Source organism: Ornithorhynchus anatinus, chromosome 4, assembly GCF_004115215.2.
Source record: "Ornithorhynchus anatinus isolate Pmale09 chromosome 4, mOrnAna1.pri.v4, whole genome shotgun sequence".
Taxonomy (NCBI): domain Eukaryota; kingdom Metazoa; phylum Chordata; class Mammalia; order Monotremata; family Ornithorhynchidae; genus Ornithorhynchus; species Ornithorhynchus anatinus.
The window spans coordinates 125587326-125615245 of NC_041731.1; the positions used below are offsets into that span (position 1 = coordinate 125587326).

Genomic DNA, 27920 nt, shown 5'->3' on the forward strand with positions numbered 1-27920 from the left:
AAGGGGGGGTAGAGGGAGAGCAGAGGGAGCAGAGGGAAAAGGGGGAGCTCAGTGTGGGAAGGCCTCTTGGAGGAGATGAGCTCTAAGTAGGGTTTTGAAGAGGGGAAGAGAATCAGTTTGGCGGAGGTGAGGAGGGAGGGCGTTCCGGGACCGCGGGAGGACGTGGCCCAGGGGTCGACGGCGGGATGGGCGAGACCGAGGGACGGTGAGGAGGTGGGCGGCGGAGGAGCGGAGCGTGCGGGCTGGGCTGGAGAAGGAGAGAAGGGAGGTGAGGTGGGAGGGGGCGAGGTGATGGAGAGCCTGAAGCCTAGAGTGAGAAGTTTTTGTTTCATGCGGAGTTTGATAGGCAACCACTGGAGGTTTTTAAGAAGGGGAGTGGCGTGCCCAGAGCGTTTCTGCAGGAAGATGAGCCGGCCAGCAAAGTGAAGAATAGACTGGAGCGGGGAGAGATGGGAGGAAGGGAGGTCAGAGAGAAGGCTGACATAGTAATCCAGCCGGGATGTGCCAGTAAGGTAGCCGTTTGGGTGGAGAGGAAAGGGCGGATCTTGGCGATATTTTAAAGGTGAGACCGGCAGGTCTCGGTGACGGATCGGATGTGTGGGGTGAACGAGAGAGCCGAGTCAAAGATGACACCGAGGTTGCGGACCTGAGAGACGGGAAGGATGGTGGTACCATCCACAGTGATAGGGAAGTCAGGAAGAGGACAGGGCTTGGGTGGGAAGATGAGCAGCTCAGTTCTGGCCATGTTGAGTCTTAGGTGGCGGGCAGACATCCAGGTAGAGACGTCCTGGGGGCAGGAGGAGATATAAGCCTGAAGGGGGAAGGGAGAGAACAGGGGAGATGTAGATTTGGGTGTCATCTGCATAGAGATGATAGTTGAAGCCCTGAGAGCGGACGAGTTCACCGAGGGAGTGAGTGTATATGGAGAACAGAAGAGGGCCAAGGACTGACCCTTGAGGAACCCCAATAGTTAGAAGATGGGAGGGGGAGGAGAAGCCCGCGAAGGAGACCGAGAATGACCGGCCAGAGAGATAAGAGGAGAACCGGGAGAGGACGGAGTCCCTGAAGCCAAGGTGAGATGAAGTGTGGAGGAGAAGGGGGTGGTCGACAGTGTTAAAGGCAGCTGAGAGGTCGAGGAGGATAAGGATAGAGTAGGAGCCATTGGATTTGGCAAGAAGGAGGTCACGGGTGACCTTAGAGAGAGCAGTCTTGGTAGAGTGGAGGGCCGAAAGCCAGATCGGAGAGGGTCCGGGAGTGAATGGGAGTTACGGAATTCTAGGCAGCGAGTGTAAACGACTTGTTCTAGGATCTTGGAGAGGAGAGATAGGGTGATAACTGGAAGGGGAAGTGGGGTCGAGAGAGGGGTTTTTTAGGATGGGGAGACGTGGGCATGTTTGACGGCAGAGGGGAAGGAGCCATTGGAGATCGAGTGGTGAAAGATAGAAGTTTAAGGGGGGAGAAGGGAAGGGGCGATGGTTTTTATAAGGTGAGTGGAAATGGGGTCCGAGGCACAGGTGGAGGGGGTGGCACTTGTGAGGAGGGAGGAGATCTCCTCTGAGGATACTGCAGGGAAAGATGGGAAAGTAGGGGAGAGGGTTGGGCGGGGGGGGAGAGGTAGGAGGGGGAGGGATGACTTGGGGGAGCTCAGACCTGAGTGTGTTAATTTTCGTGATGAAGTAGGTAGCCAGATCATTGGGGGTGAGGGAGGGGAGAGGGGGGAGGGGAAGAAACAGGGGACTTAAGGAGAGAATTAAAGGTCCAGAACAATTGGCGGGGGTGACGGGCATGGGTGTCAGTGAGGGAAGACTGTAGACTCTAATCTCCTTGTGATCAGGGTTCGCATCTACTAACTCTGTTGTGTCGTACTCTTCCATTTACTTAATACAGTGCTTTTCACACAGTAAATGCTCAATAAATACCACTGATCAATTGATTGATAAGACTGAGGTGAAGGTGGAGAAGCGTAGCAGAACCAAACCTCATCCATTGCCATGCACCCAAACGATCAGTGTTGAAAAGCAGAGTGGCCTAGTGGATGGAGCACAAGCCTGGGAGTCAGAAGGACCTGGGTTCTAATTCTGTTACAAAGTTCATTCAATCGTATTTATTGAGCACTTACTGGGTGCAGAGCACTGTACTAAGTGCTTGGAAAGCACAATAGAGCAGCAAATAGAGACAGTCCCTGCCCACAATGGGCTCACAGTCTAGAAGGGGGGAGACAGGCATCAAAATGAGTAAACAGGCATCAATATAAATAGAATTATACACATAGACACATCAGTATAAGTAAATAGAATTAGAAATATGTACCTATATGCACAAGTGCTGTGGCGGGGGCAAGGTGGGTAGAGTAAAGGGAGTGAATTGGGGTGATGGGGAGAAGAGGGTGGGCAGAGGGAAAGGGGGGCTTTGGTAGAAACATTCCCTCAAGAGAAGGAGAGAGTTCAGCACTGAAGGTGTAGATTTAGGAATCACCCACGTAGAAATGGTACTTAAAGCCATGAGAGTGAATAAGTTCTCCTATTTGACTGACATATTTTCTCCAGGACATCCTACCTTTGCTCTGCTATAGTTGTTCTGGTATGTATACCCATAGAGTTTTCTTGGTAAGTTTGCCACATAGTAAGTGCTCACCAAGTACCATAAAACAAACAAAAATAAATAAGCACAGAAAGCACTTGGCAAAGAGGATTAGAACCCGGGTCCTCTGACTCCCGGGCCTATGGAAAGATCATAGTGGAAAGACCATGCTGCTCTTTCCAGGCTTCTGCTATGCACTGTGGGTTTTGGTGAGGCTCCTGTTCATTAAATCAATCGCTACCGCTGACTTCGTGGCCTGCGGAATCTTAGAGGCTGAAAGTTCTTGACAGCGCAAGGCCGGGTGACTTGAAGCTGAGGCAGGCACTAGGCACCTGGAGAGCTCGGATTTGTTCTCGTAGCTCTATTTCAGTTCCCCAAGTACTTGGTGTACAGGTCAACAAACAGTAAGTGCTTAATAGGTAGATGTTTTCCAACTTCCTTTGGCTTTACAGTTCTGTTCTAAATCCCAGAAAAACGTTTCCTTAGCTGTCCCGTTATGTTTTGCCACAAGATTTTTATTTTTTTGCCAGAAGGAAATGTACTTTTATTGTAGAATATGCTTTACAGTTTAGGTGTGTGATCATGGATCAATCAAACAGTGGTATTTATTGAGCACTAGTAAGTGCACATAGTAATGTGCAGAGCACTGTTCTAAGTGGAAGAGTACAATGGATGAAAAATTAACAGATACATTCCCTGCCCATAATGAGTTTACTCTTAACAGCGATGCTTTATTTCATTTTTTGGGATCTAGCACCATTAGAAAAGTTCTCCTCAAACTCCTAGTGCTCCTCAGAAAAGTTCTCCTCTCAGCTGCCTAGGCTTCAAAGCTGTGGAATAGATTCCCGGCCAGATCAGTCAGTCATTCGTATTTATTGAGCATTAGTGTGTGTGGACCACTGTACTGAGCACTTGGGAGAGTACAGATACAACAATAGACACATTCCCGACCCACAATGAGTTTAAAGTGTAAAGGGGAGGCAGACATCAATACAAGTGAATAAAGAAATTACAGATATGTACATAAGGGTTGTGAGGTTGGGAAGGGGGATTATTGGGAGTCAGAGGTCATGGGTTCAAATCCCGGCTCTGCCACTTGTCAGCTGTATGACTGTGGGCAAGTCACTTCACTTCTCTGTGCCTCAGTTGCCTCATCTGTAAAATGGGGATTAAGACTGTGAACCTCATGTGGGACAACCTGATTACCCTGTATACCGCAGCACTTAGAACAGTGCTCTGCACATAGTAAGCGCTTAACAAATACTAACATTATTATTATTAAAAGGGAGGGAGGAATGAATAAAGCTGAGGATGCTGCTAGTGCCCTGAAATAAATTTTGGTCTACTGATTGAGTAAATCTATCCTGAGGAAGCTTTACTAGGTAGCTTTATTTGTCATGGGATGACAGAAGCAAAAAGAAATTCCTTTAAATGCTAATAATTCCTGTGTTAATTCTTGGCTGTTCCCCCCAAACCTGGCATTCTTTTCATTCATTCATTCAACCACATTTATTGAGTGTTCACTGTGTGCAGAGCACTGTACTAAGCATTTAGGAGAGTATAATAATAATAATATGGTATTTGTTAAGCACTGACTACATGCCAAGCACTGTTCTAAGCACTGGAGTGTATACAAGGTAATCAGAGTGTCCCACATGGGACTCACAGTCTTAATCCCCACTTTCCAGATGAGGTAACTGAGGCCCAGTGAGGTGACTTGCCCAAGGTCACACAGCAGACAAGTGGCAGAGCCAGGATTAGAACCCACATCCTCTGAATCCTAAGCCTGTTTTCTTTCCGAAAGCCATGAAGCAGACACATCCCCTGCCCACAACAAGCTTACAGTCTAGAGGGGGAGACAGACATTAATATACATAAATAAATAAATTACAGATATGCACATATGTGGAAAGAACCCCTGGTGGAAAGAGTCACAGGCCTGGGAGTCAGAGGACCTGGGTTCTAATCCCAGCTCTGCCTGTTGCCAGCTATGCGACCTTTATTTCTCTGTGGCCCAGATTCCTCTTCTGTAAAATGGGGAATTAGTATTTGTTCTCCTTATCCTGTTAGCCTCTTGTGGGCCAGGAACTATGTCTGATCTGATCTGAGTGGATCTAATCCAGTGTTATTTCAGCAATGGTATTTACTGAGCACACACCGTAAGCCGAGCACTCTATTAGGTGCTTAGGGTTTGGCACATAGTAAACACTTAAAGAATAACACCATTATTCACCTTATTGTAAGTTTTGCCAATTCACCATCAGTGAACTTCTCTGATTAAACCACTTTCTAAGGAGTCTTGTCAGGTGGCCAAACTCTGACTAGTCTGAATGTCCAGGACCCCAGTGGCTACTGTGGTGGCTACCCGGGCAAGAGGGAAGCAGTGGGGCCTAATGGGAAGAGACGTGGCCCGGCGGATAGAGCACGGTCCTGAGAGCCGGAGGACCTGGCTTCTAATCCTGCCTCTGCCACTTGTCTGCTGCGTGATCCTGGGCAAGTCACGTCACTTCTCTGTGCCTCAGTACCCTCATTTGCAAAATGAGGATTCAATACCTCTTCCCCACCACGATTTAGACCTTGAGCCACAGGTGGGACATGGACTGTGTCCAACCCGATCGTCATCTATCCAGTGCGGAATACAATGCTTTGCACATTTAACAAATATAATAATGATAATAATATTATCATTATTATAAAGAGTTTAATTCTCCTCACTCTCACACCATTACAATAATAACCATGGTATTTGTTAAGCATTTACTAGGTGTCAAGCACTGCATTAAGCTCTGGGGTGGAAACAAGCAAAGCGGGTTGGACACAGTCCCTGTCCTAGTCTCAATCCCATTTTACAGATGAGGGAGCTGCGGCATAGAGAAGTGAAGTGGCTCGCCCAAGGTCACACAGCAGACATGAGGCGGAGCTGGGATTAGAACCCATGACCTTCTGACTCCCAGGACCGTACTCTATCCACTGTGACATTGGACAAGCCTCCTGAGTCCACAGAGAACGGGATCAGCTATGAACACCTGAAAAGTTCTAGCTAATAGAAGTCGGTGCTTTACAACACTGATTTCTGAGCTGTGTCCTTTCATATGAAACTCACCGCTCTTTCTAGCGAAATATGAATATACCTGTCAAATAGGATGTGGTGTGTTTGACACAGCCACATTAATAATAATGTTGGTATTTGTTAAGCGCTTACTATGTGCCGAGCACTGTTCTAAGCGCTGGGGTAGACATAGGGGAATCAGGTTGTCCCACGTGGGGCTCACAGTCTTAATCCCCATTTTACAGATGAGGGAACTGAGGCCCAGAGAAGTTAAGTGACTTGCCCACAGTCACACAGCCGACAAGTGGCAGAGCTGGGATTCGAACTCATGAGCCCTGACTCCAAAGTCCGTGCTCTTTAGATTACAGCAGCGTGGCTCAGTGGAAAGGGCCCGGGCTCGGGAGTCAGAGGTCATGGGTTCGAGTCCGGGATCTGCCACTTGTCAGCTGTGTGACTGTAGGCAAGTCACCTAACTTCTCTGTGCCTCGGTTCCCTCATCTGTAAAATGGGGATTAAGATTGTGAGCCTCACGTGGGACAACCGGATTACCCCGTATCTCCCCCAGCGCTTAGAACAGTGCTCGGCACATAGTAAGCGCTTAACAAATACCAACATTATTATTTCTCCTTCAGAATGCCAACAACTGTTTCAAGAGATTGAGTCTGTACAGCAGAGATTTCAAATGCAGTGTCCTGATTGTTCCTTTTCACGTATTTGGGACAAATCTATGATATCTCCTATATCTATCTGGAGTTTTCAAGTAATGCATATTGTCCAAATTGCAGGTTGCCGCTCCCAGGATATAAACATTATGGTGGATGCTAGTCATTTCAGTGAGGCTAAATAAGCTTGCCTTTCCCAGACAAAGAGCGTTGTAGAATATATTTAAAAAAAAAAACTCAGGTTATGGTTGTTTAGAATCAAGTCTTGCCAATGCCAAGCTGCCTTTGCATTCGGATGGCATCATTGTTGACTACTGCTATTGCTGGTCCCTTCCTAGTATGACATTTATTAAGAAAACAGGCATGGTAACAATTTGTCATTACTCGTAATTAAATACCTGAGAAAACTGCAAAATTTAAAATCACAAGAAATTGATGTAGAAGGAGAACATTTGGTGAGAAATGATCATCCTTCAAGCAAGCTGTGGTGTGCCATTTTCTACAAATTGACTTTCACACCTCCTTCTCATTCTTTCTCATCTTCTGGGTGATAATTATTGGGGGATTTAGGCGCGGACTTTGTCCCAAGTGCTGAGGCAGATACCGCACCATGGGCTATTTGACACCAGTTCTAGATTATGTTGCAAATGCTATTGTTTTGTACTCTCCCAAGCATTTAGTATAGTGCTCTGCATGGGCATCATCAGTGACATTTATTGAGTGCTTACTATATGCAGAACACTCTACTAAGTGCTTGGGACACAGTAAACATGCAGTGAATACCACTGAATGCTATTAAACTCCAGCAAATTTCCACCACTTCCTTGAAAGTAAAAAGTTGGGAGCTTTCTGTAAGCACTCAAATACGATTGATTGATTGATTGATTGATTGATTGATTGATTGATTGGAGTAGCTGGCCTTGTGCCAGACTTAGGGCCTGGCATTCCAGCTCCCATCAGAAATTCTTTCCTTGGAAAGGACACCCTTGTTTTTATGCTTGTCCATTCTCTAAATGGAGGATTGTCGCAGCAACAGAATGGGGCAGAATGGCCGTCGGCTTCTCAACCCATCCAATTGCTAGCAGTAGCATATTTCATAGAAATCCAATTCTGTTGGAACCCGTTTGCTCGGCACATTTTAGCCAGAACGCAAAGGCTCCTGATAACGTGAGCCTATGTGGATTCAAGTTGACACTGAGTCAGAAGAAATGGTGATTTCCAGGATCCGGGTGAGGGCCGCCATGTGCATTTTCTCAAACATGGGGGTTCTGCAAGAATGTAACCCCTGAATTTTGGGAGAAGTGGTGAATGTAACATTTCCTGGAGGAAAAAATGTTTTGCTTTGTTTACCTTGAAATGATGAAGCTCTTCTGCTAGGGTTCCTGACCCCCTTGTCTTGAGATTTGGTGAAAAATAATTCCTGTCCTGCAGTTGCCTTTACCTTCCTGGAACAAATACTCAATCTGCTCAATTTTTTAGACTGTTTTGGGACAGAAACTTTTCTTCCAAACCTGCCCAATTATCTGGGCCAAATGTACCTTCTCTAGTTCCTTTTCATTCTCTCGATCCTGGCTGATTTTGCTTTTTAAATAGTTTTCTTAAAAATGCTTTATCCATAATTCTTAGAAACCAGAATCTGAAGTGCAAACCATCCCCTCTCCCGTGAACTGATTGCATCAAAGACATGGAGAGTGCTCTAGGCATGAAGGACTACTTTGTCTTTGGCCTCTCTCGCTTTTGGGGTGCACGGGACCAGATAGTATGATGAGTGCAAGGAAGAAAAAAATAAAAACATGTCCCTAATGTCAGCCTGCAGTTTGCAGCTCCCATGATCCTTGGCCAGTAGGACCTGACGGACAATTACTCTCTCCTACTTCGAGGCCTTACCGGAGGCCCATCTCCTCCAAGAGGCCTTCCCTGACTAAGCCTTCCTTTCCTCTTCTCCCACTCCCTTCTGCATCACCCTGACTCGCTCCCTGTATTCATCCCCACCTCAGCCCCACAGCACTTATGTACATATGTTCAATAGTACTTATTGAGCGCTTACTGTGTGCAGAGCACTGTACTAAACACTTGGAATGTACAATTTGGCACCAGAGACAATCCCTGCCCAATGACGGGCTCACAGTCTAATCTGTCATTTACTTATTTCTGTTAATGTGTGTCCCTTGTGAGCAGGGAACGTGTCCGTTAATCATTTTATTGTACTCTCCCAAGTGCTTAGTACAATTCTCTGCACACAGTGAGCGCTCAATAAATATGATTGCCATTAGTGACTCAATTCAGTTTCTCCTTACTGTGCTGAGTAGAACTAAGTGATGATTTTCTCTTCCGTTTTCACCCAGGGCCTAGTCATTGAACGCCTGGGACGCAGACCTCTTCTCATTGGTGGATTTGGTTTGATGGCATTCTTCTTTGGAATACTTACAGTAGCCCTGACTTTGCAGGTACGGTATGATCTTTTTATTCAGGATTTAGAGTATAGAGTTGCCTCCCTCCACCGCCCCCCCCCCCAATCTCACTGTGATTCATCAATTTAATGGTACTTTTGAGTGCTCGATACACAAAGAAGCAGCTTAGCCTAGTGAAAAAACCACAGGCCTGGGTGTCAAGAGACCTGAGTTTTAATTATGGCTGTACCACTTGTCTTCTGGGTGACTTCGAACACGTCACTTGACTTCTCTCTGTTCCTCAGGCCCTCATCTATAAAAATGAGGATGGCATCTGTTCTCCTCTCTGGTCTGTAGGAGAAGGGGCTGTATCCAATCTACTTACATTGCATCTAGCCTAGTGCTTAGTACAGAGCTCAGCACAAGGAAGTGCTCAAAAAATACAACCCAAGGTAGAGAGACAGACAAGATTCTTTCCGGAGTGTAACGGCCATAATGCTATAAGATCATTATGGGCAGAGAATGTGTCTGCTAATTCTGTTGTGTTGTAATAATAATAATAACAATATCTGTTAAGTGCCTATTATGTGTCGAACACTATTCTAAGCACTGGGATAGATACAAGCAAATCAGGTTAGACACAGTCCCTGCCTCATATGGGGCTCACAGTCTCAATCCCCATTTCACAGATGAGGTAACTGAGACACAGAGAAGTCAAGTGACTTGCCCAAGGTCACACAGAAGACAAGGGGCGGAGCCAGGATTAGAACCCAGGTCCTTCTGACTCCCAAGCCCGTGCTCTATCCGCTAGACCACGCTCTGCATATAGCAAGAGCTCACTAAATACCACTGATTGATGCCTTCAGTGGGCAAGTTTCTGACTGAATCACTTGAAAATCACTGGGGAGGATGGCTGGCACAGACAGCAGTGGTTACCATGCCAACTACCTGCTGGTCTGTAGCACCATGGCAACTGCCTACTTGTCCCTAGTACCGTGGCACCACACTGAAGTGTAATGCTGTAGTCACTCTGGTTCTAGTTGGGTTTTGTAAATACAATTATTGCACTACCCATTGTGTTTTGAACTCAATAATAGTAATAATGATAATAATAAGAACAACCACAACCTATTTTTAAGGACTTACTGAAGTCCAAGCACTAAATCCCGGGGGTAAATAAAAGGTAAGCAGGTCATATAAGTCTCTGTCCCATTTGGAGCTCATTCTAGACTGTAAGCCCATTGTGGGCAGAGGTTGTCTCTACTTATTGCTGAAATGGACTTCCCAAGTACTCAGCACAGTGCTCTGCACACTGTAAGCACTCAATAAATATGATTGAATGAATAGTCTAAGGATTAGGGAGAACATATACTGAATCCCCATTTTACAGAGGAGGAAACTGAGGCCCGGAGACGTGAAATGACTTTGCCCAGAGGAACAAGGTTGTCAGGCATTAGGATTGGAATTAGGAGAAATAATGATCTTTGGGGTTTGCTATTGAGAATATTAGAACTGATATTTTTCCTCAGCCTGATTGCAACCATCGCAGATTTTGGATTAATCTTACATTCTTCAGGGTGTCCTCAGGGGTGGGATCCAAAGATGCCAATTTCTTTGTTCAGTCATGAATTTGCCGTACAACTTTGAGCCGGTCTCATATATTCGGATGAAAAACTTGTCTTTTCCACAAAATAGGGATAATATTAAAATATAGCACAATTATCTAGTAATAATACCATTTTAAGTGCTTAGTACAGTACTTTGCACACAGTAAGCACTCAAGAAATATGATCGAACGAATGAAGGAATAGTATTTGTTAATCCCTTACTGCGAGCCAAGTATTGTACTAAGTGGTCTTACTTCAACTCTGAGCTCCATGTGGGACAGGGATTGTGTTCAACCTGATTAACTTTCATCCACCGCCGTGCTTTGGATAGAGTCCGGGCCTGGGAGTCAAGTCATGGATTCTAATCCCGCCTCTGCCTCTTGTCTGCTGTGTGGCCTTGGGCAAGTCACTCACTTCTCTGTTCCTCAGTTAACTCATCTGTAAAATGGGGATTAAGACTGTGAGCCCAGTGTGGGACAGGGACTATGTCCAATCCAATGTTCTTGGATTCTCATCTCTCTCCCCCCCAGCACTTAGTATAGTGCCTGGGGCATGCTGAGTGCTTAACAAATTCCACAGTTATTATTAGTAAGCACTTAACAAACACCACAACTATAATAAGAATAATAACAATAGTAATGTTGATACAATAAAAGCAGATTAGCCCAGTGCCAAGTTGCTCACAGTCTAAGTAGGAAACAGCGTGGCCTAGTGAATGGAGCAGAGGTCTGGGAGTCAGAAGGACCTGGGTTCTAATTCCAGCTCTGCCACTTGTCGGCTACGTGACAGTGGGCAAGTCAGTTCACTTCTCTGGGACTTAGTTCCCTCACCTTAGTTCCCTCTTAGTACGGTGCTGGGCACATAGAGCTTAACAAATATCATAAAAAGGTATTTAATCCTCAACTAACAGATGAGGAAACTGAGACACAGCAAAGTTAAATGACTCACCCAAGATCACCCAGCATGCAAGTGATGGAGGCCCAGTTGGAACCCAGATTTCCTGACTCCCAGGCCCAAGCTATTTCCAGTAGGCCTTGTTGCTTCTCTCCTAAATAATAATAATAAAAACTGTGGTATTTGTTAAGTGCTTACTATGTGCCAAGCACTGTATTAAGGGCTGGGGTGGATACAAGCAAATTGGATTGGACACAGTCCCCGTCCCACGTGGACAATCAATTCCTATTTTATAGATGAAGTAATTGAGGAAAGGAGGAAGTGAAGTGATGACTTACCCAAGGTCACACAGCAGACGTATGACAGAGCCACAATTCGAACACATGACCTTCTGATTCCCGGGCACGTGCTCTCACAACTAGGCAGTGCTGCTTCTCTATTTGAGTAAAAGCACAGGCATTTGTTAGTGGAATCTTTTGACTTCCCCAGAGAAAGACAGGGTGACAAGAAAACAATAAAACAATTGGGTTTTCATATTGCCCTGTGGTTCTATCGTAAATGTATTTTATGATCACAGTGAGCACCAGAGCTGCCAACCTTCCACTGGGGATGTGGGGTGACAATGGGATGGCATCAGAAAGCTGCCACTTCGCAGGCTTTTCAGCCCAGATTGGAAACTCTCAGATTTTGTCTGAAGTCTGGCATGAGCGAAGCTGGAAGTTTTTCTCCCGCCTCAGGCAGTTCTTAGAAAAATGATTTCAAGGGGCCACACACGGGGTGATGGTCTAAGCCCAGCCCAACGGTGATCGCTCCAAGAGGAAAGAGAGTCCTCTCATGACCCGACCCAGTCCTCTGACAAAGCTCCAGCAAAGGGCAAACAGAGTTTCTCTGTTTTCTTTTTCTTATTGAGTCGGACATCTCCTCCTGAGACCTAGAGATGCTTTTGGAGGAATCGGTTGGAAGAGCGTCGACTGAGGATCTGTCAACATCTGTGGCATTTTCCTGCCCGAGGTCCAGTGACATTTTGAAAAGTATCCTGATTCTGGGAAATAATCAGAGAATACCAGCAGGATAATTACATTTTTCTAAGAAAAGAAAATAGAAACAATTCAGTCGACCCCTCTCCTAGTATTTTTTTTTGGTTCCAAATAATAATGATAAGAAGAATGATTCTTATAAAAATAATTCTTATTATTATTATGATAAATGGGGGTGTTTTTTCAGTGCTTATTATGTGCCAAGCACTGAATAACGCATTGGAGTAGATACTCCCAGTGCTTAGAACAATGCGTGGCACAGAATAATGCTTAACAGATAGCGTAATTAGTGTGGCTCAGTGAAAAGAGCGTGGGCTTCGGAATCAGAGGTCATGGGTTCGACTCCCGGCTCTGCCACTTGTCAGCTTTGTGACTGTGGGCAAGTCACTTAACTTCTCCGTGCCTCAGTTACCTCATCTGTAAAATGGGGATTAAGACTGTGAGCTTCACGTGGGACAAACTGATTACCCTGTATCTGCCCCAGCGCTTAGAACAGTGCTCTGCACATAGGAAGCGCTTAACAAATACCAACATTATTAATTATTATGCAAGGTAATCAAGCTGGCCCATTGAGTGCCCCCAGTCTGAGGGGAAGAGAGAACAGGTATTGCAACCCTATTTTCCAGAAGAGAACCTGAGGTTCAGGGAGAGGGCAAGTGACTTCCCCAAGATCACACACAGCAGGCAAGTGGGAGAGCAGGGATTAGAGCCAGGCCTAGTCCTGTTCTCCAGCCACCCGGCTTTCACCCGATGCAGTGCACTGGGCTCTTGGGAAGTTCAAAATAAAGAAGGGGACCCATTTTCTGCCCACAAGGGACTTACTTCTAAAGGAGGAAATAAAAATATTTACAGGAGTAATCAAAATCCATCACTGACTTTTCTACTGAATAAACATATATAGTGCGAGAGTGTTGAGGTTGGGTATAAGTTCATAAATCGGGCGTGTTTCCTTTTCAGGATCGAGCTCCTTGGATACCCTACTTGAGTATAGTGTGCATTCTGGTGATCATTGCTTCATTTTGCAGTGGACCAGGTAAAGTCTTCCTCTTTCTTTTTGGTTTTTTTTAAGGTATTTAAGTGCTTACTATGTACCAGGCACTGAACTAAGTGCTGAGGTAGGTTCAAGATAATCAGCTGATCACATGGGGCTCACAGTCTCAATCCCCATTTTACAGTTGAGGGAACTGAGGCCCAGAGAAGTGAAGCAACTTGCCTAAAGTCGCCCAGCTGACAAGTACTCGGGCCTGAGAATCAGAAGGTCATGAGTTCTAATCCCAGCTCCGCCATTTGTCTGCTGTGTGGCCTTGGGCAAGCCACTTCACTTCTCCATTCCTCAGTTACCTCATCTTTAAAATGGAGATGAAGACTGTGAGCCCTATGCGGGACAGGGACTGTGTCCAATCCAATTTGCTTGTATCTACCCCAGATCTTAGTACAGTTCCTGGAACATACTAAGTGCTTAACAAATGCCAATTATTATTATTATTATCACTAAATTGGCGGAGCAGGATGAGAACCCAAATCCTTCTGACTCCCAGGCCCGTGATCTACCCATTAGGCCACACTGCTTCTAGATAATGCTTAAACGGAGTAGGTAGGTTGATGTGTATGGATTTGTACAGGGAGATTGTGAAATAATAAGAATGGAGAGGAGAAATGATGTGGTTGTTGGATGGATATGGCTTGGGAAGAAGGAAAAAAAAATAAGGGAAAGCCTCATTGAGAAGATGGGATTTCAAGAGAGCTCTGAAGAGAAGGGAGAATTGAGGAATAGTGGATTTGAAGAAGGAGGGAGTTCCAAGCTGAAGGAAAGGTGTAAGGAATGTCCAGAGGCAGGAAGAGAAGAGAACGAGGCACAGCCAGTAGATTAATTTGAGAGGAATAAATTAATTTGAGAGGAATAAAGAGTGGGAGCTGGGGCACAGTGGGAGAAGACACTGGATAAGTAAGAGCGAGAGAGCTGGTCTTGTCTTAACTTACATCATTGAGTCGTCTCCCACCCATAGTGACTCCATGGACACATCTCTCCCAGAAAGCCCCACCTCCATCGGCCACCTTTCTGGTAATGGATCCGGAGAGTTTTCTTGGTAAAAATTTGGAAGTGGTTTACCGTTGCCTCCTTCCAAGCAGTAAATTTGAGTCTCTGCCCTTGACTCTCTCCCGTACCACTGCTGCCCAGCACAGGAGCGTTGTGACTTGTAGCAGATTGCCTGCCACTGGCTAGTCACTGGCCAAGCTAGGAATGGAGTGGACAGGCCTCTGCTTGACCCTCCCTCCCGTAACCAAGACTGGTAGAGGACTGGAAACTCCAGGTATGGCTCTGAGATTGGGAGAGTGCTGGTAGGAGGCCTTAAAGCCGATAGTGAGGATTTCTGCTTGGTGAGGAGAGAAATGGGGTTAAGGTTGGTGAAGAGCGGAGAGAGATGTATGCAGGATGACATTTGGGAAAACTGGTGTAGGCGGCAGAATGAAGCTGTGGACTGAAGAAGGGGAGAGGCTTCAGCATGGGAATTAAGATTGGAAGCCCCATGTGAGACGTGGACTCTGTCCAAAGTGATTGCTTTGTAGCTACCCAAGCAGTTAGTACAGTGCCTGGTACATAGTAAGCACTTAATAAATACCATTGCCCTTCCTCGTGGCTCAGTGGAAAGAGCACGGGCTTTGGAGTCAGAGGTCATGGGTTCAAATCCCGGCTCTGCCACCTGTCAGCTGAGTGACTGTGGGCAAGTCACTTAACTTCTCTGTGCCTCAGTGACCTCATCTGTAAAAAAAAAATGGGGATTAAGACTGTGAGCCCCACATGGGACAACCTGATTACCCTGTATCTACCCCAGTGCTTAGAACAGTGCTCTGCACATAGTGAGCACTTAACAAATACCAACATTATTATTATTATTACCATTGAAATAAAGAAGGCTTCCCCAATTAAGGTCACTTTTCCCTGGCTCGTTCTCCCAGCTGCACCAACTACGCATTTGGATCTGTGACCTTTGGACCTTTGATGTTCACCCCACCCACAATCCCACAGCATTTATGTACATATCTTTAAATCATATAAATTATTGATGCATATTATTGTCAGTCTCCCCCTTTAGAGTGTAAGATCATTATGGACGGGGAAACGTGTCTGCTAATTCCATTGTAGTTTACCTTCCCAAGTGCTTAGTACAGTGCTCTGCACATAGTAAGCGCTCAGTAAATATCACTGATTGATTCAGTGGGAACACAGCTGAATGAGGGCGGGTGAACAGTGCTGCTCAAACCACTAACACTAGAATCAATTCCTCCATGCAGTTTCTCTGCCCCTGTCGTTTTTTTCTCAGTCACTTCTGCAGAGGGTAGTTTCCCCTGTCTCCCCCCAGCCTTTGCCACTGACGCTTGCTGCCTTGATTTTGCAGGTATTCATTCCATTAAATGCTAAAGGACTAGAATAATAATGTTGGTATTTGTTAAGCGCTTACTATGTGCCGAGCACTGTTCTAAGCGCTGGGGTAGACACAAGGGAATCAGGTTGTCCCACGTGGGGCTCACAGTCTTAATCCCCATTTTACAGATGAGGTAACTGAGGCACCGAGAAGTTAAGTGACTTGCCCAAAGTCACACAGCTGACAAGTGGCCGAGCCGGGATTTGAGCCCATGACCTCTGACTCCAAAGCCCATGCTCTTTCCACTGAGCCACGCTGCTTCTCAAAATCTAATCTAGGTGGAACTGTTAAAGAATTAGTCGAGAGAGGCAAAAGCAGGGGACAGACTCATTTTATATGGTATTTGTTAAGTGCTTACTGTGTTTCTGGAACTGTACTAAGCGCTGGGATAGATACAAGCTAATCAGGTTGGACACCGTCGTGGTATTCGTGGGTTTCAGAAGGAAAGAAAGAGAAGGAGGCCAAAGAGAAGACAGTGCCAGGCACTGCAAACATTAAACAAAGCGACACACCAGGAGCACTCTTTTTGTGTGTGACATGGCTGGGACAGTGGAAGTTGTGTTGCCTTCTTCAGTCACACATGCAATCAAAGATAAATTGCACCCTCAGTCAATCAGCGGTATTTATTGAGCACTTACTTTGTGCAGAGCCCCTTACTAGGTCCTTGAAAGAATACAATGTAACAGAGTTGGTAGCCTCCCCTCCCCTCCCCACCCCCCCCCCACAATGAGTGATGTCTACTTCAAACCCAAAGGACAATATATTCAGAAGATAACAGGCTTCCCACGTTAATGGTCTTCTTCTAACACCTTCTAAGTGTTTTGACTGACTTGAAAGAGTAATTGAAGTCCATTTCAACTTAACATTTGCTATTAACGGATCTGTTCGCAGCACACGGCGCCGTTTGACAGACTAGAATGTGAAAAAATGTACACTCTGAAAATGAAGTCTTGTAGTTTAGATATGTACACAAAGTTATCAACTTCAAAATCTTTCATTGCTACACTGCCGTTTGAGTGAACTTATATTTATTGTCTTTTTCAGCACCCATCTTAAAAATATATTTATTTTATATATTTTTGTCCATTTTGGGGGGTCTCGGGAAGACATTATTTATGCTATTTCCTATGGGAATCTTTGTCATTCATTGTTTACTATTTTACTATATTTGCTATTTTTACAGAAATAATGAAAAGCACAACTTGGGCAGAGCTCTAACCGCTGGCTTTTATGTTCTTCCTCTTAGTCGGTCAGTTGTGTTAAATGCTTATTTTGTGTACAGCACTGTACTAAGCGCTTGGGAGAATCCAGTATAACAGAGTTGATAGGCAGTTTCCCTACCTACAACATCTCTTGTGGAAAGGGGAAGACAGACTCTCATAAACATAAGAATAATTATGATGCTTGTTAAGCACTGGGGTGGATACAAGCAAATCAGGTTGGGTACCGTCCCTGTCCCACATGGGGTTCACTGTGTCAATCACCATTTTACAAATGAGGTAAATGAGGCCCAGAGAAGTGAAGTGATTTGCCTAAGGTTACGCAGCGGACATGTGGCAGAACCAAGATTAGAATCCAGGTCCTTCTGACTCTCAGCCTGCGCTCTATGCACTGTGTCACTCCTCCTCTTATCTAGGGGCAGGGAGAAGAATTTCTCCTGAATCAGGATCCAGGAAACAGAAGAGTGCCCAGATAGACCAAAGCAAAGTCATTGTTCAGGTGGTTGGCTAGGAGTGACATATGCTAGATATTTTTGTTTCATTTTCTTTTGGTTCTTTAAATTGGTATGTCTAGGGTTTACTATGTGCCAGGCACTGTACTATGCACTGGAGAAGATACGAGGTTGTCGGGTTGGACACAATCCCTGTCCCGCATGGGGGTCAAAGTCATAATCCCCATTTTATTGATGCCTGCTTACTTGTTTTGATGTCTGTCTTCCCCCCTTCTAAACTATAAGCCCATTGTGGGCAGGGATTGTCTCTCTTCACTGCTGAATTGCACTTTCCAAGCACTTAGTACAGTGCGCTGCACACAGTAAGTGCTCAATAAATACGATTGAATGAATGAGTGAATTTTAGAGATGAGGTAACTGAAGCCCGGAGAAGTGACTTGCCCAAGGTCACACAGCAGTCAAGTGGCAGAGCCAGGATCAGAACTCATGTCCTTCTGACTCCCAGGCCTGTGCTCTCTCTCTCCACTAGGCCAAGCTGCTTCTCTAGTTATAAAGTTATGAAGGAGAAAAGGCCAAGCGTGCTCTGCTGTATATTACAGAATCAGCCAACACTCTTCGGTGTGCAGACCCATTTAGAACTTGGATTTGACCCACATCCTCTCCTTTCAGTTCCTCATTTTCTTGGGTAAATTCTAATTTTGTTCAATTGGTCGGGATGGGGATTTCATTTACGATCCACGTAAGGTTGTATGTTTAGCTCAAGTAATGAAGAAAGGTGAACTTTCAAATGAGGCCCAAGTCAAGCTAAAACCCACTCAATCTCCCATGTGTTAGGATCGGCGGACTGTTGTGTCTCAATGACTTGTCGTTCCCGTGATGGGGTGGACACGGGATTCATTATTGATGCTTTACAATGGTGGGCAAAAGTGTCTTAATTGGGGAAAAAAAAGCTTTCTGATTCCAAGAGGCAGAAAAAAGAGCCCATATAAATGGCTGCTGTTCCTGTTATTGAAGATATCCTCTGATCTCGGGGAGCCTTACCAGAGTGTTTCTGCTGCTCTGAAAAATTTCTACTCAGCCTCGCTGCTTTCACGCTACTGGTCCTAATAGGGAATGATGGCTGACAGAGTTTCCTCAAGTAGGCAAAGCCAACTAGATTTGAAGCAATACAGAGTTCCTTCGTATACAATGTGACTCAGTGGGAAGAGCCCGGGCTTGGGAGTCAGGGGTCATGGGTTCTAATCCCGGCTCTGCTGCTTGCCAGCTGTGTGACTTTGGGCAAGTCACTTAACTTCTCTGGGCCTCAGTTACCTCAACTGTAAAATGGGGATTGAAACTGTGAGCCCCACGTGGGACAACCTGATCACCTTGTATCCCTCCAGTGCTTAGAACAGTGCTTTGCACATAGTAAGTGCTTAACAAATACCACCATTTTAATTATTATTATTGTTCCCTTGTGCTACATGTCCTGTGTAGCACATGCAGTATCACGTGTGTAGGAGAGGTGAAAAATCTCGCCACCCACCTCAGGGTAGCCAAACTTCTGAAGTCAACCCATTTTCGGGGAGAGGCAGGCAACAGAAAGACTTGAAAATAGAAAAGTGGCCAGTCCTGGAAGGAACACGGGCCTGGGAGTCAGGAGTTGGGTTCTCATCCCAGCTCCACCACTTAACTGCTGGTGACCTTGGGCAGATCACTTACCTTCTATATGCCTAACTTTCCTCATCTACATAATGAGGATTCAATACCTGTTTTCCCTCCTACCAACATGGAACGCAAAGTGCTCGATGTTCAAGCAGGATTCCAGAAAGGACGAGAGACGCGAGATATTATTGCCGATGTCCACTGGATAATTGAAAGGACAAGAGAATATCAAAAGGAAGTCAGCATGTGCTTTATTGATTATAATAAGGCCTTTAACTGCATGGATCGTGAGAAACTCTGGAACACATTAAGGAAAATGGGCATGCCGGACCCTTTAATTACATTAATACTTGTCGAACAGGAGGCCACAATAAGAACAGAATATGGAGAAACAGATTGGTTTCTCATTAGTAAGGGTGTAAGACAAGGACGTATCTTATGGCCTTATCTGTTCATCCTTTACTCCGAATACCTAATGAGAGAAGCCGGATTGGATGAAGACAAACGGGGAGTAAAGATTGGAGAAAGAAACATAAACAGCCTTCGGTATGCCGATGATGCATCCCTACTAGAAGAAAGTGAAAAAGATTTGAAGGGTTTATTATTAAAAATTAAGGAACAGAGCAAAAAGATGGACCTATATTTGAATGTCAAGAAAACAAAGAGTATGACAACTGGAGGTTTTAACACATTTCTAGTGGACAGAGAGAAGATAGAAATAGTTGACAATTTTACTTTCTTGGGATTGATAATTAATAATAAAGGAACTAGTAGTCAAGAAATATGCCAGAGATTAACGTTAGAAAGACTTGCTTTGAAGAGCCTGGAAAAAGTCAAGAAATGTGCAGCTTTAACAATTGCCACAAAAATACAAATTGTTGATTCTAAGGTGTTTCCAGTGACAATGTATGGATCTGAAAGCTGGACAGTGGAAAAAACAGGATAGAAAGAACATCCATTCATTTGAAATGTGTTGTTGGAGAAGGCTTTTGGGAATAATGGATGGCCCGAAAAACAAACAAATGGATTTTAGAGCAAATTAAGCTAAAGTGGTCTTTGTAAGGCCAAATAACTCAACTTAGATTAGCATGTTTTGGACACATAATCAGGAGGACTAATTAATAATAATTATTATTATTATGGTATTTGTTAAGCACTTATGTGCCAAGCACTTTTCTAAGCACTGGGGTAGCTGCAAAGAAATCAGGTTGTCCCTTGTGGGGCTCACAGTCTTAATCCCCATTTTCCAGATGAGATAACTGAGGCATAGAGAAGTGAAGTGATTTGCCCAAAGTCACAGTGCTGTTAAGTGGCAGAGCTGAGATTAGACGCCTGTGCTCTGACTCCCAAGCCTGGGCTCTTTCCACCAAGCCACACTGCTTCTGTGGGAATGGGAGGAGCCTTTGAATCCATCATGGTGAATCATCTTCTAAAATTGGATTGCCTTTTTTTAAGGTGTTTTTAAGGCACTTACTATGTGCCAGGCAGTGTATTAAGCACTATGATAAATACAAGTTAATCAGTTTGGACACAGTCCCTGTCCCAGCTAGGGCTCACATTCTTAATCCCCATTATACAGATGATGTAACTGAGGCACAGAGAAGTTAAATGGCTTGCCCAAGGTCACATAGACAAGTTACAGGGCAGGGATTAGAACCCAGGTCCTTCTGGCGCCCAGGCTCTTTCTAGTAGGCACTGCCTTAGCAAGAAACATCTATAGATCTGCCAATCACAAGCAGGTCACTGCCCAATAATATGGAAGTAATTTAATTTTCAGTTCTTAATTTGTTTTCTTTCTTGTGTCTTCACTCTCTCTAGCTTCTATTTTCTTAGGGGTAATAATGAGCAGAGCCATTATAGCCCAGTAAAATGTTTGGCCTTCTTATCCTTCCTTATGTGCAAAATAATTAATTGGAACAAATCTAATAGAACTGTCAGAGAGTGTTACAGCTTTCTGACTAGAAGAACAAAAACCGTTATCATGCCCAGTATTTACGAGTCCTCATGTTGGTATTAATGACATACAGTTGAAAAAAACCAAGGTTTTTCTAGTCACAGACATTTTATGCTCTCCAATAATTTAAATATCGTTCTTCACCACTTCTATAAATGCCCGTGAAAGAAAGCCATCTGCTTTCCCGCAACATGGATCAGCTGTCCCTAGCAGGTTTTATTATAATTTTCCATTTTTCACCCTGCAGATGGGTTCAACGTTGAAGCCACTGCATTAACCAAATGCAAGCCGAGATCCATTTAATACTCCTGTTCGTAAAAACTTAAGCAGATTGAAAATGAGTATACGTTTCCTGGGCCTTGGGGTAAAAAAAGAGAACCCACCAGAGAGAAAGAGAGGGGGAGAGAGAGAAAGAGAGAGTTCTCCCGGAAACATTATCCAACCTTCACTGTCACTGTCCTCTCCTGGTTCTCCTCCTATCTCTCTGGCCGCTCATTCTCAGTCTCTTTCACGGGCTCCTCCTTTGCCTCCCACCCCCTTCCTGTGGGAGTTCTCTAAGATTCAGCTCTGGGTTCCCTTCTATTCTCCATCTACACCCACTCCCTTGGAGAACTCATTCTCTACCATGGCATCAATTACAATCTCTATGCAGATGATGCCCAAATTTACATCTCCAGTCCTGATCTCTCTCCCTCTCTGCAGTCTTGCATTTCCTCCTGCCTTCAAGACATCTCTACTTGGATGTCCCACCATAACCTCAAACTTAGCATGTCCCAAAAAGAACTCCTTATCTTCCCTCTCAAACCTTGCCTTTTCCCTAACATTCCCATCACTGTAGACGGCACCACCATCCTTCCTGCCTCGCAAGCCTATAGCTTTGGTGTTATCCTTGACTCCTCTCTTATTCAACTCACAAATTCAATCTATCAATAAATCCTGTCAGTTCAATGTTCACAACATCACTCACATCCACCCTTTCCTCTCCATCCAAACCGCTACCCACTTAATCTAATCACTTATCCCATCCCACCTCGATTACTGTATCAGCCTCCTTGCTGACCTCCCTGCCTTCTGTTCATTCAATAGTATTTATTGAGCGCTTACTATGTGCAGAGCACTGTACTAAGCGCTTGGGATGAACAAGTCGGCAACAGATAGAGACGGTCCCTGCCATTTGACGGGCTTACAGTCTAATCGGGGGAGACGGACAGACAAGAACGATGGCACTAAACAGCGTCGAGGGGAAGAACATCTCGTAAAAACAATGGCAACTAAATAGAATCGAGGCGATGTACAATTCATTAACAAAATAAATAGGGTAACGAAAATATATACAGTCGAGCGGACGAGTACGGTGCTGTGGGGATGGGAAGGGAGAGGTGGAGGAGCAGAGGGAAAAGGGGAAAATGAGGCTTAAGCTGCGGAGAGGTAAAGGGGGGATGGCAGAGGGGGTAGAGGGAGAAGAGGAGCTCAGTCTGGGAAGGCCTCTTGGAGGAGGTGATTTTTAAGTAAGGTTTTGAAGAGGGAAAGAGAATCAGTTTGGCGGAGGTGAGGAGGGAGGGCGTTCCAGGACCGCGGAAGGACGTGACCCAGGGGTCGACGGCGGGATAGGCGAGACCGAGGGACGGTGAGGAGGTGGGCGGCGGAGGAGCGGAGCGTGCGGGGTGAGCGGTAGAAAGAGAGAAGGGAGGAGGGGTAGGAAGGGGCAAGGTGATGGAGAGCCTCGAAGCCTAGAGTGAGGAGTTTTTGTTTGGAGCGGAGGTCGATAGGCAACCACTGGAGTTGTTTAAGAAGGGGAGTGACATGCCCAGATCGTTTCTGCAGGAAGATGAGCCGGGCAGCGGAGTGAAGAATAGACCGGAGCGGGGCGAGAGAGGAGGAAGGGAGGTCAGAGAGAAGGCTGACACAGTAGTCTAGCCGGGATATAACGAGAGCCCGTAATAGTAAGGTAGCCGTCTGGGTGGAGAGGAAAGGGCGGATCTTGGCGATATTGTAGAGGTGAAACCGGCAGGTCTTGGTAACGGATAGGATGTGTGGGGTGAACGAGAGGGACGAGTCAAGGATGACACCGAGATTGCGGGCCTGCGGGACGGGAAGGACGGTCGTGCCATCCACGGTGATAGAGAAGTCTGGGAGCGGACCGGGTTTGGGAGGGAAGATGAGGAGCTCAGTCTTGCTCATGTTGAGTTTTAGGTGGCGGGCCGACATCCAGGTGGAGACGTCCCGGAGGCAGGAGGAGATGCGAGCCTGAAGGGAGGGGGAGAGGACAGGGGCGTCTCTCCCCACTCCTGTCCATGCTTCACTCTGCAGCCTGGGATCTTTTTTTTTTTCCAAAACAATCAGACCATGTTTCTCCACTCCTCAAAACACCTCCAGTGTTTGCCCAACTACCTCTGCATCAAACAGAAACTCCTCACCGTTGACTTTAAAGCACTCAATCACCTTACTTCCTCCTACTTCACCTGGGTACTTTCCTATTACTACCCGGCCTACTTCGCTCCTCTAATGCGAATTTACGCACTATACTTCGACCTCGCCTATCTCGCCCCTGACCTCTCGCCCACAACTTGCCTCTGACTTGGAATGACCTCCCTTTCCATATTTGACATTGCGAAATAGTACATTCCAAGTGCTTAGTACAGTGCTCTGCACATAGTAAGCGCTCAGATACTATTGAATGAATGAATATTTGACAATTACTCTTCCTCGCTTCGAAAGCTTATTGAAGTCAATCTCCAAAAGGCTTTCCCTTGCTAAGCCCTCATTTCTTTTTCTCCCACTCCCTTCCGTGAAGCCCTAACTTGCTCCTTTTATTCACCCTCAATCAGCCTCACAGCACTCATTGCACATATCTGTAATTTATTCACTTATATTAAAGCCTGTCTCCTATTAAATGTAAGCTTGTTGTGGGCGGGCAGTGTGTCTGTTTTAGTGTTATGTTGTACTGCCCCAAGTTTTTAGTACAGTGCTCTGCAAACGGTAGGTGCTCAGTAAATATGACTGATTGATTGAAAGAAAGAGAAATTTTTAGATACTGAAAAGCATTTCAAATTGGGATTGGTGACTTATTATTTAAATCCAAGGTGAATGGTGAAAAAAAAAAAAGAAATTTGACAGAAAAGTTAGGTTGTGTTTTTCTGACTTATCAAGTGTAAACAGTTTTCCTGCCATTGAGAAAGACAAACAGTGAATTTTCTTGAGGTCAGGTCTGTGATGGGCAGAGGGAAATTAATAGTAACAGGAAACTCTAAAAGGAGCTGTTGTTAGGGATAGGGGTTAGAAGAAGGCAAAAAGTCTGTTTTTCTTCACCCCTTGAATAGAACCACTGGATTGCTTGTTGTACTCTGACAGCCCCTGTAACAAAATATAATCAGCAAGGCATAAAAGATGAGTGACTTTTCACCTGCCGGGAAAAGAGAATCAGTAAAGCACCCTGAATGGAAAAGCCCAATGAGAAAGACTGTAGCAACTCCAGAAGCAGTTAGATAAGATAAAAATATGAGAAGGTACTCCATAAATTGGGTTGATTCTTTGGAAGGATTTTTTTAATGATATTTGTTAAGCACTCATTAGGTGCCAAGAGCTGAACTAACTATTGGGATAGATACATGCTACTCAGGTTGGACACAATCCATTTCCCACATAGGGCTCACAGTCTTCATCCCCAGGAAGCAGCGTGGCTTAGTGGAAAGAGTATGGGCTTGGGAGCCAGAGGTGGTGGGTTCTAATCCCACCTCTGCCACTTATCAGCTCTGTGACTTTGGGCAAGTCAATTCACTTCTCTGTGGCTCAGTTACCTCCTCTGTAAAATGGGGGTTATTTATGTTATATCTAAAAATAATATATTATTATAATATATAGTATATATAATATGTGTATAATATAATAATATACTAATAAATAATAAATAAAATATAGGTATAAATATATTATATATAAATAATATTGGTATTTGTTAAGCACGTACTATGTGCCAAGCACTGTTCTAAGCACTGGAGCAGATACACGGGAATTAGGCTGTCCCACATATGGTGCACGGTCTTCATCCCCATTTTACAGATGAGGTAACTGAAGCCCAGAGAAGTGAAGTGACTTGCCCAAGGTCACACAGCTGACAAGTGGCAGAGCCAGAATTAGAACCCACGACCTCTGACTCCCAAGCCCGGGCTCTTTTCACTAAGCCATGATTAAGACTGTGAGCCCCACATGAGACAACCTGATTACCTCGTGTCTTCCCCAGTGCTTAGAACAGTGCTTGGCACATAGTAAGCACTTAACAAATACCAATATTATTATTCCATTGGTATTATTTTTTAGTTGTGATGACTGAGGCAAAGAGAAGTGAAGTGACTTACCCAAGGTCACACAGCAGACAAGTTGGGAAGGTGGGATTAGAATAGTTAATAATAACAATTAGAACCCAATGCTTGGACTTCCAGGCCTGTGCTCTATCCACTAGGTTCCACCACTTCAAATTTTGTGGCCATGTCTCTCACAACTCTTTAAAAATAAAAATAATAATAATTATAAGTATTTGTTAAGTGCTTACTGTGTGTCAAGCACTGTTCTAAGCACTGGGTTACATGACAGGTAATCATGTTGGACACAGTCCCTGTCCCACATGGGGCTTACAGTCTCAATCCCCATTTTACAGATTAAGTAACCGAGGCCCAGAGAAGTGAAGTGACTTGCCCGAGTTCACGCAGCAGACAAGTGCCAGGATTAGAACCCACCACCTATGGCTCCCAAGCCCATGCTCTTGCCAGTAGGCCAGGCTGCTTCTCTATAGCTTTGTGTTTTCCAGGCAACTCAGTTCCCTACTTTGCAAATGCATTCAAATTTTTGGTTTACCATAGCCTCAATTTCCATTTTATCTTTTGGTTTTCCCTCAACATTTGGGCATACACCACACAGGCACTCCCGGACTCCACAGAAAGGTCTTAGTGGAAAAGGCCTTCCATGATTTCTTTGTCTTCTCCTTGTGATTCCGAGCCCCATGTGGGACGGGGACTGGCTCCAACTTGATCGTCTTGTATCTACCCCAGCACACAGTACAGTTCTTGGCATGTAGTAAGCGCTTAGCAGATAGTATTTATTATCATTACTATTGTTATTATTGTCATTATTATTATCATTACTCTCCCCATTTAATCCCACCAACATGCACCCGTATAGTCATGACCAGTGGTAGCATGTCTTTAAAATTCTTCATTCATTAATTCATTCATATTTATCGAGTGCTGACTGTGTACAAAACACAGTACTAAGTACTTGGGAGAGGGCAATATAACAATAATAATAATAATAATGTTGGCATTTGTTAAGCGTTTACTATGTGCCAAGCACTGTTCTAAGCACTGGGGGAGATACAGGGTAATCGGGTTGTCCCACGTGAGGCTCACAGTTAATCCCCATTTTACAGATGAGGTAACTGAGGCACAGAGAAGTGAAGTGACTTGCCCACAGTCACACAGCTGACAAGTGGCAGAGCCGAGAGTCGAACCCATGACCTCTGACTCCGAAGCCCAGGCTCTTTCCACTGAGCCACGCTGCTTCTCTAGAATAGAAGATATGAGGGAAGCAGCGTGGCTTAGTGGAAGGAGCCCGGGCTTGAGAGTCGGAGGTCGTGGGTTTTAATTCCTCCTCCACCACTTAGCAGCTCTGTGACTCGAACAAGTCACTTACCCTTTTTGTGCCTCAGTTACCTCATCTGTAAAATGAGGATTAAGACTGTGAGCCCCCCGTGGGACAACCTGATTACCTTGTATCTATCCCAGAGCTTAGAACAGTGCTTGGCACATAGTAAGCGCTTAACAAATGCCATCATTATTATTATTTGAGTCAAGCTGCTTAAGATATGAGGGAAGCAGCGTGGCTTAGTGGAAAGAGCCCAGGCTTGGGAGTCGGAGGTCATGGGTTTTAGTTCCTCCTTTGCCACTTATCAACTCTGTGACTTGAGCAAGTCGCTTACCTTTATTGTGCCTCAGTTACCTCATCTGTAAAATGGGGATTAAGACTGTGAGCCCCCCGTGGGACAACCTGATTACCTTATATCTATCCCAGAGCTTACAACAGTGCTTGGCACATAGAAAGCGCTTAACAAATGCCATCATTATTATTATTTGAGTCACCAGTTACTGTAGGAATATCAGCTCTGCTAGTATTAGAGGGACTGTTATTCGAAAAGGAAAGGCAGTTGGGCAGTATGCCTTCGAGAGAGGAGAAGGTAAGGAAGAGCAAGCCCGAGAATCCTTCTATTCTGATCTATTTCTACACCGTCCATAGAGTACAACAGGTGTTGTAGCCAGAATTAGAAACTAGGTCCTTCTGACTCCCAGGCCCGTGCTCTATCCCCTAGCTAACAACCTTCCTACAGCTCATCCAGAGACTCAGGGTCCAGTCCAAGATAAGATTCCCATTTCAGATTCCATTTCTGGATTTAGCCTCTGGACAACACCACCAGTGACAGTATCGAGGCTCAGAAAAAAATCGGTCTGTATGTCCGGCCCACAGGGATAACGTGCCTTGCGTAAATAACTACATTTTGAGATGTTTTTAGACTAAAACCTTGTCAAGCTGTGTTTGCCGTTAAGAAAAAGAAATCTGCCCGACCACTGCTAATAAGCAAGAATAAATTCCCCGGTGCAGAGCTCTTTGCATCTGTCAATAAATGAAAATACCCATCGTATTGATTTAACTTAGTGGAAAAACTGAGGAGCCCTGAGGGAATTCCTTCTACAAATCCAAGCACTGGTGACCCAAAGTTGGATTTCGATCAACCCAGATGATACGCTGACTTTAGTATCAGCCCTTGGCTCCTTTGGAGGAGAAACGGGATGAGTGGTAAGGAGGAAAAGAGACCATTTTGAAGGTCACAGACTGTGGTCAACTTGGGAGAACAGTAGAACTTTTTGTTTTCATCTGAGGTCAGAAATGGAGGAGGAAGATATTTAGATTGGCTACTTTGTTTTCAGGGTGCTTGGTAGCCATTTATTTAATAGGTTTA

General features: G+C 45.0%; 1 protein-coding gene across 3 annotated transcripts in view; it reads left to right on the forward strand.

Annotated features, from left to right (window-relative positions):
- Positions 1-27920, forward strand: part of SLC2A9 (solute carrier family 2 member 9) — a 304495-nt gene that overhangs the window by 224047 nt on the left and 52528 nt on the right. For all 3 annotated transcript variants that reach the window (XM_039911938.1, XM_039911939.1, XM_029063982.2), the window contains 2 exons: positions 8637-8738; positions 13177-13252. In XM_039911938.1, the coding sequence (XP_039767872.1) occupies positions 8637-8738; positions 13177-13252 (178 nt within the window). The remainder of the gene's footprint in view (positions 1-8636; positions 8739-13176; positions 13253-27920) is intronic.